The sequence below is a fragment of the Pelodiscus sinensis genome, chromosome 6 (assembly GCF_049634645.1).
Source record: "Pelodiscus sinensis isolate JC-2024 chromosome 6, ASM4963464v1, whole genome shotgun sequence".
NCBI lineage: Eukaryota > Metazoa > Chordata > Testudines > Trionychidae > Pelodiscus > Pelodiscus sinensis.
This window is the reverse complement of record NC_134716.1, coordinates 29,078,259-29,098,152: the sequence shown is the minus strand read 5'-3', so window position 1 is coordinate 29,098,152 and position 19,894 is coordinate 29,078,259. Positions and strand designations below refer to the sequence as shown.

The window sequence follows — 19,894 nt, the reverse complement described above, 5'->3', positions numbered from 1 at the left end:
ATGAGGGAAGGAGGCTTGGGTAGTGTGCCACTCCTGCCTTCCCCCAGCCCACTGGAGCATGCTTACTTGGGGAACCATGGGGAAGGGTTGCATTTGTACCCTTGCAGTCCACATTTACAAAAAAAGCATCCCCCCCCCCCAAACAGAATTTCCAGCATAAAAGCCTGCAATTATGTACTTTTAAGAACATTGATCAGTCCTGTGGCACCTTGGAGATTAATGTGTGTACTAGGTCATGAGCTTTCATTGGTAAACCCACTTAATCAGAGGAGTTGAAATGGAAATTACAGAATCCAGGACATATATAACAGCAAAAGAAGTTACTAGAGGTGATGAAGCTAATTAAGTCAGGCTGAATGGTTCTCACTCCTAGCATGTGATTTGGAAGTGCAAATATCAAAGGCAGGTATAAAAGTATCAAGTTTTAAGCTAGAGCTTATTTCTTTCACCAGCAGAAATTGGTCCAAGAAAAGATATTACCTCACCTACCTTGTTTCTCTAATGTCCTCAGACCAAAAAAACTACAACAATTTGGCAAACATGATCTTAATGCTGGCATTTCCTCTTTTGGCTCTGCAACCATAAATACTTCAATGCAGGATTCTTTGATCACATGATGTACCATGTTAAAATACTTTAAATAGTATCTTCTGTTCTGACAAAGGTGTTAATAAAATGGGTGTTGTTAATTACAGATTACAAAAACCTTGCAAATAGGTGTACTCAGGGGATACACAAATGGACAGTTTTGCAAATTGGCCTAGGTTTAATTTGTGGCCCTTGATTATCAGAAGCAAAGTCCAAAGTTGTGGGGGAGGTGTTAGCTAGGATGACATAAATGTATCCCTGTCGAGCAGATGAAGAGTGGAGGAGATGGGATTGTTAATGGGTCTTTTGCTATGTATTCTAACTAGGTATGTTAAAAAGCGGGTAATTTGGAAACATGTAACCAGTATGCTCCTACACTTCAGTTAGTCTATAAGGTGCCCCAGGACTCAACGCCGCTTTTGCAGATTCAAACTAACACGGCTACGCCTCTGATACATGTAACCAGTGAAATTTTCTGGGGTTATAGGCACCTTCAGCATAGGGCAGCGGCCAGTTTCCCAGGAGCTGGTGTACCTCACGAAGGGGCTTTTAATTCACTAGGTGCTGGGTGCCACACCCCGCACTAATAGAGACAGCAGCGCGGAGCAGTAGCTGGTCTCCGGGAGCTGGCCATGCCGGGAGCTGGCTTTTACATCGACTTCCACTCCCACCCGGTGTTACAAAAGCAGCAGCAGCCAGCTCCCCAGGCCCGGGGCTGGAACTGTTCACGGTAACCAACAAACCAGATTCATCAGTTCACCATGTAAATGGCTGCGCCTCCTACATCCCCAATGAATGTCGGGAGTGGGAGGGGCTGGGTTGGCCCATTTCCTCCGGGTATTAAAGGCTCCAGCCCCGCAGGTCGCCAGGGCTGCTCAGCCTCGCACCGCAGGGGTCTGGACTCACGTCTCCCGCGAGGGGCTTTTATTCCCCATAATCCTCCCCGCTAGGCAACCTGGCCGCGCCCCCGCGCTCCTCCAACCCGAGCCGGCCCGGCGTCGCTTCCCTCACGTGACTCCCAGGGGGCGGGAATGAGCGTCATGTGATCTCACTAACACGCGCGCACACACCCCCCCACCTACTCCCGGCGCGTCTGTTGCCGGAAGTGACGTTAGTCCTGATTTCCGGCCAGGCTGGTAACGGGCCTGGGCGACGGCAGGGGCCGATCGAGCCGGGGCTGCGGTGGGGATGGCGCTGTGGCCGCCGCGCTCCCGGGGTCTCCGCGCAGCGGAGGGGCAGGAGCCGGAGCCGGAGGTACGTCCGCGTGGTCGTGACTCGGCCTGCCCCGGTCCTAGCAGCACGGAGCCCAACCGCCTGCCCGGCTCCGCCTCGCTTCCAGCGCCGGTGGCAGAACGCGCAGAGCCCCAGGGGCCTGCCCCAGCATCTGCCCCCCCCCCCCCCCCGCTAGACCCTGCCCGGCGGGTCTCCGGCTGCGCTGTGCCTGGGACCCGAGGCCGGCCGGAGTGAAGTGAAGCCCCCTGGGAGCCAAGTGCAAAGTCTGCCTCGAAGAGACGCCGCCACGCGTGGCTTGAGTTGAACCGTGTTTCCTGCAAGGGCAGGGGTCCACAGCGCGCGTCCGCCCGCCTGCCAGGCTGGGTCTGTCCGCCCTCGCCGGGCCGGCACTTGCGTGTGTGTCCGCCTCTTCCCGTTCTCCGTGCTGACGAAGGGAAGTGATGTGCGGCACGGTTGTTTGTATGTCACCTGTCAAACCACCGAGCTGATGGAAAAACGTCAATGACTAAGTATTAGGGATGTGAAAGTGTAACTGTATAAGCAGTTGACTGATGAGCCCTCGCTCATTGGTTAACGTTCACTGTTACATGTAGGCTCCTGAAACAAAATACAGGTCTACGTTGCACTTTAAAGACTAACAAGATGGTTTATTACAGGGGTGTCCAAACTTTTTTCAAAGAGGGCCAGATTTGATGAAGTGAACATGCGTGAGGGCCGACCATTTTGCCTGACATTCTTTGAACCATTAAAATTAAATGCAAATTAACTATTTTGTGCAAAGTTTATTGCAAACGGCATACTTTTCATTTAATCACATGGATGACAAATCTAAACAGGTGTTAAATCACTCTGCCTTTCATATCTGAAGGCCAGATGAAAAAAAAATCCAGGAAGCTGAAATATGTCAGGAACATTGTAAAGTACATTACATATTATTGGTAATAAAGGTTGTCTGTCAACTTTTAAGTTAAAAAAATATGAACAGGAACATAACACCAAGTATACATGTTGTGTCCAAATATATTTATAACTGATTTAGACCAACTGACAGTAACTGAGATTTTACAATGTATTCATCTCAATACATATGGATTCGTTGGGGGCCATAAAAGATAGATATTGCCAAATTACCTGGGGGGCCGTATTAAACCGGAACACGGGCCGCAATTGGCCCGTGGGCCGGACTTTGGACATGCCTGGTTTATTAGATGATGAGCTTTCGTGGGCCAGACCCACTTCCTCAAATCAAATAATGGAAGAAATAGTCACAACCATATATACCAAAGGATACAATTTAAAAAAAATGAACACACATGAAAAGGACAAATCACATTACAGAACAGAAGGGGGATGTGGGGGAGGGGGGGGAGGAGGTGAATGCCAGTGAGTTAATGATATTAAAGGTGGGGAAGGGGAGATGTCTGTGAGTTAATAGAATTAGAGGTGATAATGGGGGAAGCTATCTTTGTAATGGGTAAGATAGCTGGGGTCTTTGTTAAGTCCCGTGCGGAGAGTGTCGAATTTTAGCATGAATGCCAGTTCAGAGGCTCCTGATATGCAAGGAGAGCCAGCACTGATGTCTCTGATACAGCGTGGGGTGGCAGGCAGGAGACGACTGCAGCCTCACGTGTAACTGCTGAAAACTTCAGTGGCTACACAGTTACTTAATTACATTTTAACATCCCTGGTAGATATAGTATGGGTTTGGAACAAACAGGCTGGAAATCCTATAAAGGCAGTATAGCTAACTCCTTGAAATACTTTCAAGACATTCTCTTCATTTTTGAGTCTTCATTAAGTTTCTGTGAGTTGTGGCTTGTTTCTTTCTTATTTATTTTGGTGGAGATCTACCATAATTCACAGCTCAAAATAAGCATGAGAAACTGTGAATAGATATTTGGAAATTTATATTTTTCTGGGTGGCTGTGTGAAGAGGCGTTTAAAACTGCTAAAATACCTGCTAGTTTACATGAGAACTGTTATTTTTCTACATATCTGTCCTTTCCAGAGGGTGCTTTCAAGTAAAATACATTAATTGGTTTGGAATTTAAACAATAGTCTAGTTATGGTCGTACATTATAAAACTGCTACTTTCTTATTACAGACATTTGTATTTAGAGTTAATTCTGGTGTTTGGCTATTGTTAATTGTGCAGAACCAGCAAAACTAAGAGAGAGCCAGCTGGATCCTATTTTCGCCCACACTTCATCATAAAAATGTCTTCTGCAGTTTGGTTAGAGAAGCTTTGACTGGTGATATATGATCCCTGGATCTGCATAGCTAGGAGTTATTACAGATGTATTTTACATGTAAACAGTACTGATTTAATGTGGAAAATATTGAAATAAGCATCCAACTGTATGTATAATATCAATTCTAGTCTCTGTTTAGAATTTAACCTCACTTTTCACAATTCAGAATTCTATTGCAACTCACCATATCTGTTTGCTTGTGCTACCTAAATTCTCTCCACTTCTCCAAATAAACAAATCTGATTCCCTTCCACCATACAGATATATGGCCATGGGATTGAATTGGCTTGCCAAAAACAAAAGGAATTTGTGAAGAGCTCTGTGGAATGCAAATGGAATCTAGCAGAGGCCCAGCAGAAACTTGGTAGTTTAGCACTACATAACTCAGAGTCCCTTGACCAGGAACATGCCAAAGCACAGACTGATGCTTCAGAATTGAGACAAAGGGAGGAAGAATGGAGACAGAAAGAAGAGGCGCTAATACAGAGGGAAACACAAAATCTATGGAACATGGATTCTGTTAGCAAGGACGTATTTAATAAGGTATGAACCATATCAACGTACATAAACCCAGGTAAAAACAGGGGATAGAACTATTAGACAAATCAAGTTCTTTATATGGCACTTGTCACTAATATTGTGAGTGTCTCCTTTTATCCAGAACAGTCCATATGACAAGATTGTGTGCTGTATGGGTATCCTTTCATTTATTTTAGTAAAATCTACCAAAATGTAGGTCTTGCACTGACATCAAAACATAGAAATGTTTCTGTGCTGCTAGCAGAGATCTAAAATTGTATTGTCCCAAAACAGCAGTTATCTCCAAATGATCAAATACTACCTTGGTCATCTTAAGTTTGATAGTGAACTTATACATAAGACACAAATAGGCATTTCTCAGAGTCTTTGAAAGACTCAATACCTTGCTACCTGTCATGTTAGAATCTCTTTGGTAGAGGACAATGCTATTCCAAGCTGTAATCCAGGGCCAGATATTAAAATGAGTCTTTTTTTTTTTTTTTTTTAATCTCTGTGTCAACAGTAAAAAGTTTCCCAGACCCCATGTCATGTATGTGTCTGTGTTTTGCAGGCTTTGGGCCTGTACTAGAAGCATAACTTTAAAATGGAAATAAAACAAAATGATGTCCCCATAATGACATTGTTTAAAATTGCATGGAAAGGGATTTTATGAGTAAGCTTTCTCTCTCCCCCCCACAGAGTTTTATTAACCAAAATAAAATAAAAGAAATAGAAGATGAAGACAAATCCAAATCATTCATGCAGAAACATGAACAAAAAATTAGACATTTTGGTAAGTACCACTTTTTCCAGCATTTTGTAGTTTTAGCTTTTTATGCGTTATGTTAGGTACTATTGTTTTATAAAATGAGCACTTAAAAATGAAGCATCTGGCTTGCAGAGTTCAGATTTCTGATATATCAGGGTTTGTGATTTTCTTTGATAGTCATAACAAAATAGTCCTTTCCAAGTAAGAGGCTGCATGCTGTGGAAGTTTTAAGTCCTAAAGTCAATTGTGCTTTTTAGATAAACACTCTTTTAATGCTGGGCATGCAAAAGAAAGGGTTTTATTTACTTTCTGACACTTCATGAAAAGAGATACTTCAGAATTTACTGTTCTGCTATTTAAAGCAAAGCATTTTCTCAGTAGTTATCAAAAGTATATCCTTCCATGGAAATGGCAGCTAAAGAGCTACAGTTGTAATATTTTAGTTCAGGTATTAAAATCTCTTGTAGATTCAGCTTTGTTTGGTGACTGAACACAAAGTAACAACAGATTAAAGAGAATTTCAGTTATGGGGAAAAAGACTTTTTAAAAAATACAGATCTTGAACTATGCTTAGTTGCAAACAAAAGGTGGAAGGAGCACCACTGCTAGGACAGAAGGTGTGAAGATTTCTCTTCCACTAGGTTACTGTCCTTGTAGTCTGGCGGGTCAGTGGTTCTGTTATGCTTATCCTATCCTCTTTTAGAATCCTTTCTGTGACTAGCTCTAGTCCCTGCCTAGACTGCTGCTTGGGAAAAGAGATGAGCAGTATTAGAAATTATGGCCTTATTTGCAGAATCTGAAAGAAAATGCTGCATCAGCTTAAATTCTGCAGAAATTAATTAGTACTTCTGAGACCACCTTACCCCCATACCATGTACTTGTGCTTCAGAGCAAGTACTATTTACTGGACATTGAGAGTCTTTTTAAAGTCCGGTGTTCAAAGATGTAAAGAATTTAATACGCATCTTTGCCATTTAAGCCACAAAAGGAATAGCTTTAATAGGCATGATGTATTTACTACTGAAAATATTTAGTCAACCATCTAGTAATAGTAAGCCAGGTATAGAATAGTTTATCCAAATGTATTAGACTATCTACTAGGTGTCACTTTAATTATAGTTGAAATGTGATGAAAACCACTACAGTCAAATGCCATGTGTTGTCATACTGTTCTGAAATCTTGATTATCTTGTTTCTGTTCCATTGTTTTGAGTCATTGGCTCCTGTACGTTTAGTGGCATAACTGATTAGGAGCTGTTGAGTACCTCATGGAAACTTGGAAATATTGTAGGGACTAATTTAGTTACAACTACTCAAGAGACAGATCTGGCAGTCATTGTGGAGAGCTCTCTGAAAACATCCACTCAATGTGCTGTGGGAGTCAAAAAAGCAAACAGAAGAATCATTACAAAAGGGATAGAGAATATCTTATTGCCTCTGTATAAAACCATGGTACGCCCACATCTTGAATACTGAGTACAGATGTGGTCGCCTCATCTCTAAAAAGATACATTGGCATTGGAAAAGATTCAGAGAAGGGCAACAAAAATGATTAGGGGTTTGGAATGGGTCCCATATTAAGAGAGATTAAAAAGACTTGGACTTTGCAGCTTAGAAAAGGGAGACTAAAGGGGGATATAATAGAGGTACATACAATCATGATTGGTGTGAAAAAAGTAAAGAAGGAAAAGTTATTTACTTGTTCCCATAACATAATAACTAAGGGTCACCATATGAAATTAATAGGTATCAGGTTTAAAACAAAGAAAAGGAAGTTTTTCTTCACCAAGCACACAGTCAACTTGCAGAACTACTTGCCAGAGGATGTTGTGAAGACTAGAACTTTAACAGGGTTCAAAAAAGAACTGGATAAATTCATGGAAGTTAGGTCCATCAATGGCTATTAGCCAGGATGGGTAGGAATGGTGTCCTTAGCCTCTGTTTGTCTGTAAATGGATGACAGGAAAGGGATCACATGATGATTACCTGTTGTGCTGACTCCCTTTGGGGCATCTGGCATTGGCCACTGTCAGCTGACAGGATACTGAACTAGATGGACATTTGGTATGACCTAGTATGGCCCGTTCTTATGTTAGGAATGTGACAGGCTGACCGTTTAACCAGTAGCTGATGCTTATTAGTTAACGGCATCGGTTACAGTCAGTGGGTTCCCTGGGAGGCTACTTTGCTCCAACAGGGCACTGAAGCCTCTTCCCTGCGAGCCAGGCAGGCGGCATCACTGTGGCAGGGAAGCAACCTCCCCAAGAGCAAGACTGGCAGCTCTGCTACTGGGGAGGCTTCGCTTCAGACTCTCCAGTATAAAGCTTATTACTGCAAAACCTGCAGCGTGTCACCACTGAGATTTTCAGTGGTTACATGGTTATCTATTTAACCAACTTTTTAACATCCCTAATGGAAACAATCCCATCCAACCAGGAGTCAAATTGAATTGGCACTTGGTATGCCATACTGGCGCTTTTTTTTTTTTTTTTTTTTAAGATCTTATATTTAAATAAAATAAAATGGTTTTGAGCTCTCTTGGCTTCAGAACAAATCTTGTAAATGTGAAGTAATGCAAGAGGCAGTCTCAGTATATGCCAACAAAAGTGACTGATCTGCATCCTTGTTACTGAAATAACTGAAGTACAAGGAGGACCACACAGGAAAAATGCTAATTCTTCCCCCAGTAATCATTTTAGTGGAAATAATGCATCTTATTAGCTTTCTGGATGGAATGCAAAGTACCAAATCAGTTTTCAGACTGACCTCTGTGTAGACTCAATACTTAATTGTTTTGTAATAGCATAATTTCTTAAGATAAACAAAATATATATTTTTTTAACTGTGTGGACTTCATGAGAATTTTCAACTTTTTTTTAGTATTCTGACTTCACTTGCGGTTTTGGTTTTAAAGATGTTTAATACAGCTTTTCCACTTTGTTTAGGGCAATCACAAGCAATACAACTTGATTGAACCAGGGGGAGTATACTATTTTACACTTTGGTCCGTTTGTATTTGGTCTCTGTATTTTTAACATCCTACCTACAAGTGAGAGGTAGAGTAATTGTACCTGATTGTATAGTATACATTTTTTTTAATAGCCAGCACCATGTGTTTAGCCAGGTAGCGCTCTGCAGCCCACCAAAAAGGGGTCCACAGGTATCCAGGGGCCTGTAATAACAGCCGCTGTATTAAATAACATGGGAACAGACTAAGGATGTTAAATATAGATTACTGTACTAGTCGATGGAATTTCCGTTGACTACTCAAGTAGTCGATAGGCACTTCGGCATTCATCCTTTGAAATGTACAAGAGCCCCAACGGGGGTTCTTTTGTATTTCAAAGTTGGAACTCTGCATGTAGCCCAGGGCCAGTGGGAAGTCGCACTGACCCCAGGCTCCATGCAGCACTGCTGCTTTGAAATGCCACTTGGAGCCCGGGATCAGCTGGGGAGTCCCCAGTTGACTCTGGGGGTTCCATGCAGCACTGCTGCTTGGAGATGCCAGGCTCTGTGCAGCATTGCCGCTTTGAAGTACCCCTTATCCACCCCCCTTTGCTGCCTCTATTTGATAGAGGCAGCAAGGGTGGGGGGAAGCGACTAGTCGATTCTTCCTTAACATCCTTAGAACAGACGGACTTCTGACTGTTGCAGAAATTCAGCTCATGAGCCTAATACATCCTTGGATCATGTTGAGCTTAGCTGAACTATGTGCATTATGCAGGAAAATTATGGAGAAAATGTATTGTTGTCTTTAATTCTCCTGCTGTATTAGCAGTTGACAGGCTGAAGTAATCTAGCCACTGAAGAGACACAGAAGAGGACAGTACAAGCTTCTCTAGCCATATAGCCTTAATCCTGTAAGATACCACATTTACAAGTGAAAGTGTGAGTCTTTAATGAACTTGCCATTACCACTCCATGCATGATAAACCTGGCTATAAACATAAGGGTGACATTTACTAAGCTTATGTCTACACTAGCACTTTTGTTCTCAGAGTATGTTTTTTAAATGCCACTAACTGACAAAAGTTTGACTGACAAAAGTGCCAGTGAGGCTAACACTGTGAGAGGGAGATGTTCTCTTGCCAACAAAACTACCACCACTTGTTAAGGCTGGTTTAATTATGCTGTTGAGAGAGGAGTGGCTACATGAGACGTTACTGCTGTAGCCACACTACTGTACAGCTGTGCTGCTGTAAGATCTGCAGTGTAAACCTCTAAAGGTCCATAGCTCATTACTGGATCCCATAACTGTCTGGTCTCCATTACTATTCAATACCATAAACAAAATCTACGCTAATGGTAACACTTGGCTATCTAATTCCTTTTCACCAGGCATGCTAAGCAGATGGGATGATAGCCAGAGATTTTTGTCTGACCATCCATACCTTGTATGTGAAGAAACTGCTAAATATCTCATTTTGTGGTGTTTTCACCTAGAAGCTGAACAGGTAATAGGCAAATCTTAAATTACTTTGAATCTGAATAAGGTACACATTTTCCCCTTTTATGCTACAGAAAGACTATCCAGATAGATCACAGTAAATGATTTCTCTATCTCTTTCCTTCCTCCCCTCCCCCCCGCCCCCATTTTCAGCTTACTGGAAGAGCTTCCATAATAACTGTTCTTCAGTAGTTGCATCTCCCCCCACTCTTCCACTTTCAGTTTAAATCTGTAAGATGTCAGAACTGGTAATCATAAAAGTAAAACACATTTTAAATCTTAGTTGCATACTTAGTCTCTTTAAAAATGTGACTTACACTTTTGTTTCCAGAAAAGAGCTTTGATGGAACAAGTAGCACACCAAGCAGTTGTAATGCAGTTTATTCTAGAAATGGCCAAAAGTTGTAATGTGGATCCTCGAGGATGTTTTCGTCTATTTTTTCAAAGAGCAAAAGTAAGTCATGGTTTTATTTTAATGCTAGTGAAGCTCTTGCAGCATCTGTGAGGCATCAGTGTGCAAGAACAGCTAAGATTTCTTAGTGACAGCTGCAAGCTAAAAAAGTGCTAAGTGAATGGCCACAGGCTCTAAGGGAAAGGTTGAGTTGTTGGCAGCCTTTTGTGCAATAAATGGTCTGTAACCACGAGAATGGAAGTCCTGTGAATTTAGTTGTGTTGTTAGGTGTGCCCAAAAGGGAACTGAACATAACATTAATGTATACTTCATATATGATCATGTAACATCTTACATGCACAAGTGATACAGGTTGATGAAAACTGTCTCCCATTTCCTCTGGTATCTTACTCTCTGAAAGAGGATAGCTCTTGCAAAATCAATATTTTTCTGCTCTAGCTATAAAAGCAGACACTAAGTATCTGTGAAGTGTTCTAGAACACTAAAGATGGAGTTCTTGAAGTATGAACTGATGTTGAAACACACCTAACACTGTAAAAATTCAAGAACTCCATCTTTAATAAGACATTTGAAATTAATCAAGTTTAACTGCAATACCCATGTTTAAACTGTACATTTTACAAAAAATAATTAAACAAGAATTGCTAAGCAGGCAAGGTGATTTCTTAATCACAACTAATAAGCATCCTTTCTCTCCCTCTCCCCTCCCCTCCCCCAAAGTGGGGAGCCTGTGTTTGCACTCCAGCCTTGCTTGACCCCTTCACCTTGCTGCGAGGTTGGAGCACCAGTTCTTGCTTCCTGCTGGGAACGCAGAGGAGAAGAAAACCCTGAGCCTCATCACTAGAGCCAGCTCGTGGGGAGAGCAAGTGGCTCTGTGCACTGCTGCTTCCCCTCCCCCTGGCTGGGGGAACAGCAGTGCATGGACTTGCTGCCTGGAGAGTTTCCCCACTGCTCCCATTGGCCAGAATCACAGCCAGTGGGAGCAGCGGGATGCCTTGCCTGGGACACGTGCCTGGGAGTGGTGGGGGGCGTGTAGCCAGGTAAGCTTCCACCCATTCTCCTTATGTCTAGACTCCATACCGTCAGCCTGCTCCTGCATCCTCCCTCGCTCCAGCACCCTCCCTCCTGGCCAGATACCCTTCCCCTGCCTGCTCCTGCACCTTCCCCTGTTCCTGCACTCTTCCTATGGCCAGACACCCTCCCTCCAACCCACTACTACACCCTCCTTCCCTCCCAGCCAGACTCCACACCCTCACCCCTTCTTGCAACCCTATTCCTCTCCCACTCCCTGGCAGCCTCTTCCCACACTCCCTCATTTTTGGCTTCATGCCAGAACCTAGGGGGTTCACAAAATCTACAAACCCTGGGACACCCAAAGAGTGAATTTGGCCTGGGGAAAGTCCTGAATCTTGTTCCTCTCTCCCCTCCCCACTTCAGCCCCATGGGGTATCTCATTTGGGGTCCACATGAGTGAGGGTTGGGGTTGGTTTTGGGGAGGAGGTTTCCTCTCACTTTTGTGTGCCCGCCCAACTGGTTTTTCTGTGAATCAGTGGGCCCCAACTCAAAAATGATTCTCCACCTCTGCCATAAAGACAATGTTAAAACGTTTTGTTTTGAATAGAAATATTTGAGTTCATTTAATACAAAGTTTGGTAAACGTAAATGAAAGTTAAAGTGCTTAATCTAATTATTTTGATTAATATTTCCTTTCTTCCGAAATATTTCCTTTCTTTGTTATAGCTCCAGTAGCCTAAAGTGAATAAATTACTATTTAAGGTATTTAGAGATAAGCAAGGCATTTTGTTATCAGGGGTGATTGGTGGTCCACTGAAAGGATTGCATTGAGTGGAGTGGGACAAAAAAATTTGAGAATGACTGCACTACAATGCACCTCTATACCCATTTCAGCAGTTTGTACTGTTTCTGGCTGGATTGCCTCAAATCAAAGGATGTCTTGTGTTCACTGGGCTTGAATTTGTCCACTGCTATGAAAGAATCTGAAGATCTTTCAAGTACTTTGATGGTTCATACTGCCAGATTCACTTGCTAGAGAATGCCTTGTCAGCTAATGGGGGTCCTTGCTTTAAATAGTATTGACTTGCTTCTGAAGAGAGTCCACTACTGGGTATCCCCTGTCCTTTCAGCTTTTAAGATGAAATGGGTTAAAATTAGCATCTCTTCACAGCTCCTCAGATGCAAGGAATTATCCTTTTCTCATTATCCCAGCCAAAAATATTTTAACCACAGTTCAAATAAAAATCAGAAAAGCCACCTAAATTTTCTCCTGATTTTTCACAAAGCTGTTATTGGTTTGTCCACAGTGTTTTCATCTAAAATGTGGTGGGGGTGGGGAGGGGAGCATGGGGAGAAGGGGCTGTTTCATTTTCATTGTGTAGCTTTTTTCCTCAGTAATTTGTATATCTATATAGACGAAGTTTTATCTCTAAATTTGAGTTTAGAGAAGTACTTAATTGACAACCTTTTCTTCATACAGGCAGAAGAAGAAGGTTACTTGGAGGCTTTTAGAAATGAACTCGAAGCATTCAAATCAAGAGTGAAAATCTGTTCTCAATCACAGAGCTTTCAGGCTATGTCCGTTCAGAATCCCATTGCCAATACTGGTCTCAGCTCCTTTGGAATGTTGGAGTTTTTGCCACAGGTAGGTTCTCAGCAAATCCATTTCCAGAAATCATGTAGGTGTTTTAGGAGCAGAGTCTGCCATGTTTGCTCATGTAAAGTAGTAACTTTTAATGTCAAATAAGACTACTTATGGAGTAAGCTACTAGATGGGAGTGAAGTTACATACTGTAAAACATCTGTTACATGCCATGTTGAGAGAATGAGGAAGTACTACTTAATCAAAAATACAAAATAGTATACTGATACTCACCAAGCCAGTAGTAGTACAGCACTGCAGAGTGCATGGTTTCTTGAAGCACGTAAGCGTATACAGAACCTACTGTATAGAAAACTGTATCTTAGACACTACGGCTATGTCTACACTCGTGGCTTCTTGCATGAGTAACATGCAAATTAGGCTAAGCGTGGAATATCGCCAAGCTTCATTTGCATACCTAATGAGCCACCATTTTTTTCAGAAGAGGCTCTTGTGTGAGAAGGAGAGTCTACACTGCCCCTTCTTGCGCAAGAAAAACTCTTGCACAATGCCGTTACACCTATTATTTTTCAGGAAGAACAGCATTGCGCAAGAGGGTTTTTCTCGTGCAAGAAGGGGCAGTGTAGACGTTCCTTCTTGCGCAAGAGCCTCTTCTGAAAAAAATGGTGGCTCATTAGGTATGCAAATGAGGCTCGGCGATATTCCATGCTTAGCCTCATTCGCATATTACTCACGCAAGAAGCCGTGAGCGTAGACCTAGCCTACATGTAGATGTGCTGCCCACAGCGACAACACGAAAATTATACTTTGATTCAGAAGGCACTTCAGGATCTTGCAGTGCTTCAATGTCATTGATATAAATATCATTAACAATTGTAGATGTAGAACAGGGGTGAGCAAAAGCCTCTCAGCAGGCCTGATACGGCCCATGTGGCAATTCTAGACCCCGCCTCCTCGCGCATTGCCTGAGAGCCAGAGATGTGTGAGCTCTTTTAAATGCTTCTATTTAAAGGGCTCACGCCTGCTAGGCAGTTGTGTTGCCTGGCAGCCATCCAACAGGTGCAAGCTCTTCAAATAGAAGCAACTGAAAGGGCTCACAGCTACTGTCCCTACAGTAGCATGTTGTCTGGGAGCCAGTGACTTGCTAGCCCTTTCAACTGCTTCTATTTAAAGGACTTGTGTCTTCCTCATAGCTGTCAGGCAACAGCCTTGGGGAAGGCATGAGCCTTTTAAATAGAAGGAGTTGAAAGGGTTCTAGAGTGCCGGCTCCCAGGCAACATGAAAGCAGCGAGCCCTTTAAATAGCAGAAATTGAAAGGGCTTGCAGCTCCTGCCCCCTACTAACGTGATGCCAGGGAGGCGCAAGCCCTTTCAACTCCTGCTGTTTAAAGGCTCTGCCTTTTCTGCCTGAGGCTTTGCCCTTTCTGGGATGTCCCTCAACCACTTCAGAAATTTTTCAAGTGCCCCTGTTCAAAAATTATTGTGCACCATTGATGTATAACAGTGGTCCCCAACCTTTTGAAGCTGCCAGGCTCCTGGGAGTGGAGCCACGCAGTCACTGCGTGCCCGGGATCACAAAAATGGCTTGGGCCAGCCCTGATTTATGTGGGGTGCACAAATGCCCCTGCAGGTGCCATGGTGCCCGCGGGCACCACGTTGAGGACCACGGTTGTACAGCTCAGTCCACCCTGTGCGCAAATCAGATCCCTTCCAGGGTATACTTGTAGTGGGAGTCCATCTCGGTGCCCTCTGTAGTATCTCAAGTCTGTTTCTCCCTTCCCTTCTCCCCCTTTCCCTCCCCCCACACACACTCTACAGAAAAGAGTGGTGCCCCAGGGCTTCTCTTCCTGGCAGCAGCAACTTTGCCATTACCTCAGGGCTTTATCTCCAAGACCTGGCATAATCCACCAGTCTGCCATAAGTTCTTGTTAGGTCCTGAGTCCCTGCCTGGTGCTCAGGCCTGTACATCCTGGCGGCCCCTTTAAGACCAGGGCAGGAAGATGTGCCAACAAACAAGTCCCCACAGTCAAAATGGCAGCCCGGGGCCCAGTTCAGGGCAAGGCAGGCAGGCAAGCAAACAGTTTCTGCAGCACAAGTGGAAAGGAGGAGACTGCCACTCAAATGCAGGGATGGCAGGGGCGGACGTGGGCCCTCCCTACTTCACCATGTCCCGGCCCAGGACCCTAGTAGTGGCAGCCTCGCAGCCACTGGGGTCAGCAAGGGAACTACACCAAAGCCCACTGACTCAGCTTAAAGGGTGATTAGATCTGCTTGATCATCTGTTGCTTTCCCTGGGCCACTTCGAGACTCTGCCTCTGGTTGTACCTGTTCCCCCGGGCGGGTCCCCAGGGTCTGTATGGTCCCAATCTAGATGTAGGGAGAAAAGGGTCTCCTTCTCTGAGCTGGCGCCTGGTAGCCCAGGCCAGTCATCCGCCTCAGGAGGCTCCTTAGCCTTCTCATGGTAGGCTGTGGCTCCCTCCAACAACTTGGCCCCTACTGAGCCTCTGGCCTAGCTTTTATACTTCCTGCCCCTCCCCCACGCAGCTGCAGACTTAAAGGGGCAGGCTTTAGCTCAGCCCATCCAGGCTCAGAGAGGGTTCTCCCTCCTCAGGGGCAGTGAGCGGCCATCCCTGCTCACTACCGTTCTTCATAGGGAGTTGTCCGCGGTGTCACTGTGCTATCTGCCAGACTGTCACCCAGTCTGCACCCCTTGAGCTCCACACTGCCACTAGCTGATGTGCTTTGCAGCTCCTTTTACAGGGCCATACTATTCCCTGATTGGCTGCACTCCCCTTGCAGCCACTTTACCCAGCGTGGAGGACTTCTCTATAGCCTTTCTGGAGCATGTGAGACAGGACCACACGGCCTCCAGCAGGGGGCCACAGCATCTGGTCCACCCCATCATATAGCCCTAATGCGTTAAATATGTAACCTCCTTGCAAGTAATTTCATCTGCTTCAACTATGCTGGAGTAAACACTATTATACAACTGATTCTATAATTTAGTTATGTGTTTCATATTGTAGGAAGTGCAAATGAGCTTCCAAGCAAAAATTAGCATAATGTTTTCATTAAGGGGAGCATAGGAGTAATCAAAACTTTAAAAAAAAATCCAGCCTGTGCTAGGAGAATGGGAACTGCAAAATACCTTTGTAAAACACTAAGGTTTCAGTATAGGTGGCTTTGGATTTTAAAAGGTGTTGGTAGTAATGGTCTTAAACAGAAAGGAAACCGTAGGGTTTTTTCACACTTGGATAGTTGAAAGGGATCAAAATTAAGACATTAGTTTTGAAATCATTTTGATCGAGATGAACCTGTACTCAGCTTCACCTGTATCTGAGTTAATTTAGAATAAAATTATATTTCTCTTGAGGCTCATTTTTATATAAGCTGCATAAAAGCTTAGTACAGTCCTACATTTCAAGGACAAGGGGATATGTTTTTACTGAGCTACATTACCAGTGGTCAAAGGCAGATACTTAGGCATCACACTAACTTGCTTCTTCAGTGTGAGATGCAGACAAGGGAGCTAGGTGAGGTTTGGGGAGCAGATTAGGGTACAGAAAGGGGGGGTATGTATGCTGGCTCTGGAGGGTAGTGTCAGGGCTGGGATTTGGGGTACAGGCAGGAGTTTGAGATGCTGGTTCTAAAAAGGGCTTGTGGTGCAGGAGGGAGTGCAGCTCTGAGGAGAGGCAGGAATGCAGAAAGGGGGTGCTCTTAACTGTGAAATGCAGACAGTTAATGGGAGCTAGGTAAGTCACTTGAAAGTAGACAAGTGCAAAATTTGAATCTCAGTATTGTGTAGAATTAATGTTTTCTTCTGTTGCAGACTTCAGACTCTCTTCAAAGCTACGTGAACACAGGTCTTTGTAACTTAAACTCATTGGTACAGAGAGATGATGAGGAATCCAAAATGATGGACACAATATAATATTCTTAAGACTGAGGCCAAGTACTTTTATTACAAAGAAAAGAACATGGCTATCTTTTTGACACTTATTTTTTCTGGGTGCTGCACTTTATTTTTTGCATTTTGTTTGGGGGTGGTTTTTTTGGAAGGAGAATAATCCAGAAACACATTTGTCATGTTTGAAAATGTGCTGCTAGAATTTTGGTTCCCTTTTAGGAGAGGGATTCTCATCTGTTACCGAATGTGAAACTGGATGTTTTTTCTGCTACTAAACTCGCCTTTTAATCTTAATTTTAGGAATCAAAGACAGACAAAGAAATCTGCATACATACAATGTTTACGAGAAATGGTTGATTCTAAGTGGAATCTGCTATAGAATCTATTATAGAAATGGACATGTCTTGTTCTGTGAATACTAAAGATCATAATTGTACTCATGATATACTGCTGACATAGTAAGCTTTCAAATCTGAATTTATCATGTTAATAGCAATAAATCAAAAGCTGATATCAATTAGGCAGGCCTGGGTGGCTCAGATTAAAAGCAGTGGGTTTTTTACCTCTAATGCAGGGATTACATTTTTACTTCATGCTTTCAGACAAAGGACTCTGTCTCTAAACTGTACATAACTTGAAGTGTATAACTGCTTCAGAGTGAGTTTTGAGACCCATTTCTAGCAGGCATAGTTACTGAAAAGCTGATTCTTCTAACAGTGTTAAAAAAATATTAAGACTCCATAACAAGAATCTAGCATGAATGAATATTTGGCTAAGGGAGGGAGGACAATTTCAGAATAAAATTGTACAGCAGCCTGGTTCTCTTCTTCGCTATTAATAATGAAGAGAGCCTGCATGCCACACACTGAATGAACACTATTGATCTTTAATTTGTTCTGGCATTTCAAGCTTTCCTCAGTTTAAAAAGGAAAATAATCTAATGATTATTGCCAAGTGGCTAACTGGTACTCATAACAAAACATAGGGAGGTATCTTAAGAGCCCTCTGCAAACCATAACAGCCTTTGCATCTAAAACTATTAAGCTTTCCTAATAGTTTTCCATTTTCTTCTGTTGTGTACACAGTCTCATTGTAGCTGGGCTATTTCAGTGTGGGGTTGACCCTCCCTAGGACCATAGCATAAATGCTTAGATATTTTTCTTATTTGACAATGAAGAAACTATGTATTAGTTTATACGTCTTGCTTCACATTCTCTACTGCTTACTAACCCTTTTTATTGACACGAAGTGGTGGGAAAACTGCCAGATTTCTTGAGCCTAATACCCAAGCTGGTGCAGAACTAGTATTGACATTTTGAAAAACTGCTGTGATTTGGCTCTTCTTTGCTGGGTGATAGCTATAGACGGTATTTCTATCTTGGAGTGGCCCCATGCCTGTCCTAACACAGGTAGGGTCCAGCATTGGCACAGATCCAGTGACAAACAGAGCTGCAACTGCTTCCTTTCTGGCTCCTCCTTTGTCCCCTTGCAGCCAGCAAAGTCTGGGCCTTGATCTCCAGATTCTGGTTATGGAAAACTATAAGAGCATTTCTTCTTTCCAGTACTACAGCAATCTTATGGATGGAAATTAGAGGTGAAAACAAGCAAGCTTTAAGAAATGCTTACTGGAACTTCATTAGAATATGTCAGCTACTATGTTTGATACAGAAACAACTTCAGTGGCACATTCTCTCTAGTATAGCTGTATAAACACTTGTGATCTCTCTAGCACTGCCTCACTGAGATAAGGTTACTGCTCCCAGCAGGTTCTAACCAAAAGCTGCAGAGAATAAGTATATTCTTCCATACTATAAAACCTATTCTAGTTGAGTGGTGTCCATGAAACACAGTGAGGGAAAGATTGCAGGAGGGCATCTTTCTCTTATTAGTGAGAAGTGACCTTACTATGCAGGGGTAACAGAGCCCTCCCAATCCATAGATATCTGCTTTATATCCATACCTGAGGATGTCATTGTGGATATCTGTGGCTCATTTTTGTGAATCTAGAGACCAATGCCATGCAGTGCTCTAGTAACAGAACCCCTTTAGTTAAAACTATCTACTCTATGCAGTTCATCCTGTGACATTGCAAATTTTCTTGTGCAAAGAACCGAAATTTCATCTCCAGGTGCATGTTGTTCTACTATCTAAGCCCTGAAGTTGTTGCAGGAATGTGGAGGACAGTACACACTTCTGCTACGATTAAGAAGCATCCGGGTCATATTGAAGATAAGACAGCCAATATCCGGTTCTTATGGAAAGTGAAGACATATTTGGGCCAGTGAAGATGGGAGAGGAGCAGTTTTTGTCTGGAAATGGCCCAGAACCCCCTGCAATACTAGCGTTAAACGGAAATATAGAATTCAAGGTTCCTTGTGGGAATGTTGTGGATAATGACCATTAAAGGCAACAGTCCCAAGGATTCCAGTCTCTGATATCTAGAAGTGTTTCTAGACAAAAAGGCTGGTGGCTGCAAATTTTTTGACAGTCCTTTAGAAGATAATGTATCTGAACAGTACCTACCTCAGCCTTGCACTTGCAACAAATGAAAAGCTTTCCATATTCCTCTGATGCTTTTCTTGGAATGCCAGTACTGAAGAGCTCACACTCAGCTGTCCAAGTTTCTCCACTTTGACTGAATGGGTTTTGGATTAAGTTTTACAGATTAATTTTCTGCAGTATACAGTATTGTGAAGCCATACAAGACTTGTGAAAGGTGAGGTACAAAATCCTCATTATAAGCAAAATTTCAATTTTCCAATGCTTGTTGGATTATTTCATAGGGGCAGAATGTTGCATTGTGTTACTGTAGTTAACACTATTCATACTAGTACCTGCAAATTTTCAGTGTGTGATTTATACCCTATGACAATGATCCATTTTGAAAGAGGGGACTGTCATAACACAATAGTACAATCAAGGAGTTTGAACTGTAACTAGCTCAGTTTTATTCTGCCTCTATCTACCCCACTTTTACTACATGACTTTAGTATCCATATTACATAGCTGAAGCCATCTTTTCTATAGCACAGCAAGTATATTATATGCATGCATTTGATACACTTACTGAAAGGTGTTTGATAAACAGGAGCAGTTGTAACACCTGCTGTAATGTGAATTTTGAACACTTGTAATCATTTTTTGTAAGTGA

General features: G+C 42.9%; 2 protein-coding genes across 5 annotated transcripts in view; one reads left to right on the top strand and one right to left on the bottom strand.

The window, feature by feature from the left end:
* The window catches only part of SPATA6L (spermatogenesis associated 6 like), a 57,852-nt gene extending 56,158 nt beyond the window's left edge, over positions 1-1,694 (bottom strand). For 3 of the 4 annotated variants that reach the window (XM_075931630.1, XM_075931631.1, XM_075931632.1), the window contains exon 1: positions 1,544-1,694. In XM_075931630.1, the coding sequence (XP_075787745.1) occupies positions 1,544-1,630 (87 nt within the window). In that variant the 5' untranslated portion in view covers positions 1,631-1,694. Of the gene's footprint in view, positions 1-489; positions 1,295-1,543 lie in introns of those variants that run through there. The other variant, XM_075931635.1, reaches the window with a different exon arrangement.
* Positions 1,695-1,702: 8 nt separating this feature from the next.
* On the top strand, positions 1,703-19,845 carry CDC37L1 (cell division cycle 37 like 1, HSP90 cochaperone). Its single transcript, XM_075931637.1, has 7 exons — positions 1,703-1,842; positions 4,335-4,616; positions 5,292-5,385; positions 9,700-9,815; positions 10,140-10,262; positions 12,715-12,879; positions 16,666-19,845. The coding sequence occupies exons 1-7, from the start codon at positions 1,777-1,779 to the stop codon at positions 16,765-16,767; spliced, it is 948 nt and encodes a 315-aa protein (XP_075787752.1). The 5' UTR covers positions 1,703-1,776; the 3' UTR covers positions 16,768-19,845.
* Positions 19,846-19,894: the final 49 nt, after the last annotated feature.